At 46.5% G+C, this 2,187-nt stretch overlaps 1 protein-coding gene across 1 annotated transcript in view; it reads right to left on the bottom strand.

Moving 5' to 3' along the window:
• Nucleotides 1-1,645, bottom strand: part of LOC113480443 (B-cell lymphoma/leukemia 11B-like) — an 81,693-nt gene extending 80,048 nt beyond the window's left edge. The window contains exon 1 of the mRNA XM_026849249.1: nt 1,540-1,645. Coding sequence (XP_026705050.1) covers nt 1,540-1,645 — 106 coding nt within the window. The remainder of the gene's footprint in view (nt 1-1,539) is intronic.
• Between the last annotated feature and the right edge of the window lie 542 nt (nt 1,646-2,187).

Below are 2,187 nucleotides of genomic sequence, written 5' to 3'. Positions count from 1 at the left end.
AAAAAAAAAAAAAAAAAAAAGCAGCTGGTACTTAAAGCTCCAGCAAGGGTCTACAGTACCAAGCAAGCAACAGCTTTTCAGGAGGGAGGGCAGACAGCGAGCAAATTTAACTGATGTTCAGGAGCTGAACACACAACTGCTTCTGAGCCTGTAACCGTGGGTGCCGAGGAATGGTGTGCAGCCTGCCCAGATACATTTTAAGAAAGTAAATAAACATGAAAGAGGAAGGTGCTGTAGTAAGAGTGGCTGAATGAATCATGCATTTATCAATGCACGCAGTTATTGATGTCTTTTCCCTCTCTCATTAAAAAGATACATATATATAAATCCGTCTACAGCCAATGCTGATGCTTCACCAACTGCTTTTATGGCATCACTAACTTTAAAGCAGGCGGTAACCCCCAGCGCCCATTTATTTTTCTGCGTGCCTTCCCTGGAGGCTACCGAGGGGACACCAAATTCAACCGACAACTGCAACACTGTCCTGAAGAAACCAAACTGCGACCAAAGAGAAGGAAGCGCTCCAGCAAGGAGGCAGAGAGACATTTTGGGGTAGCAGGTCTCCACAGGGAGACTTCTCCGGCAAGCTTCAACCTGGGGAGCGGGACAGGTGGGAGGCAGAGGAGGGAGCGGGAGGAAGGGGCACGAGTGTGTGTGTGTGCACTGGGTGTGCAGAGGTGAGAGGGACGAGAAGAGGGTGGTCGTTGTTTCTCTTGGTAAAAGTGAACAGTTCTGGAATGGAAGGAAAGTAACAGTTGGTAAAGTCTCAGGTTTCAGGAGGGGAGAAAGGAAGGTTTTCCCCATGGCTGGGGAACACCAACATCAGCAGCAGCCTGGGGTACTCTGCTCTTCAGCTTACCGGTCTGTCAAATGAGCTGGCTGCTGTCTATATGCTTCCAACTAGCTCAATTCAAACATTAAATGAAGTAGAGAAATCATCAGATAAATTGCTGGCCCCCTCTACCCAAGAGTGAAGGGTTTTTGTACAGCTGATGACAGCCCTGATCTTTTGTCTGACCTAATTTACTTATCTTTCAGGTTAGGATAAAGCGTGCTTTCCTGTCGCAGGATAACCTCCATCCACATATTGCACCCTGGAAATAAAAAGATGCTTGTGCTATGTTAACAATACCATAACTTGATTAATTTCTCAGATTGAGTGAAATAAACATTCGCTGATCAAAGCTGCCCGTGTGTACACCATGAAATTATGTCTGGGCAAGAAAGCGTCCTGCTAAAGTCCATCCACGACAGGCAAGCCGGCTGCAGCAGAGAACAGCACAAGCCCAGCGGAGCAGTCTCTGAGCTGCTCAGCAGCAACTTCTACATGTGATTTTGAGTTTATTTCTCGAGGAAAAAAATGCTTATTTTCATTTGCAGGAACTCTCAGATTTTTTGCTACAAGGACCTGAGGATCAAAGTACAGTAAACTATCTAATATCAAACAAATCCTCTTGGGGGGGGGTGTACATGTGGCTTTCTGACATGTAATCAACGCCACATTATGTACGTGTATGTCTGCTTTATTGCTGTACACACCTTCACCTAGAACTCCAGCTTCCTCGCTATGTGTTTTTACGTCCACTGGAACAAACAAACGGATCTCCGTGGGTTTCCCCACACACACGCACAGAGACTCTCTCATGTACAGGTATCATTACCCCGATCGCTATCTTACAACAACAAATTGAGAATTTAAACACTGTATGTTGACAATAAAAGGCACCGTTAAAAACTAATTTTAATTAAAAACTCCTGTCCGCCAGAGTCAATTAATCAGCCATGATTTAGCTAAAAATAGATTTGTCTCGCTCGCAGCCCCTCTCAGCTAGCGCTCTATAGATCTTCGCATGAAAATCAATACTACAACTTTACAGTGAAAACACTTTGCAGCAACGTGAACTGTCTGAGCTGCGGCTGCTGTTTCCTGGGGTAGCGCATCCCGCGCAGCAGCGCCGGCGGGGCCGCAGCCAGCCCGGCCATGATACAGGCTATGAGCTCCCCCTAGTCGTCAACACCCGCCACTTCCAGCCGGGGGCGAGGCTTGCGAGGCAACTGAAAAAGCCAGTAAACTTTATTTTGGAAAGTATTTTCCATCAATAACACGGAGCGCAAAGCAATCCTGGTAGGAAATATGGAAGAGAAGCGAACACCTTGTGCGAGGCATTTTTGAAGCGAAGGGTTTTG

This window comes from Athene cunicularia (assembly GCF_003259725.1).
Source record: "Athene cunicularia isolate RWA chromosome 5 unlocalized genomic scaffold, athCun1 chr5_part1, whole genome shotgun sequence".
NCBI lineage: Eukaryota > Metazoa > Chordata > Aves > Strigiformes > Strigidae > Athene > Athene cunicularia.
The sequence above is the reverse complement of the archived record's forward strand: the minus strand, read 5'-3'. Positions and strand labels throughout refer to the sequence as shown.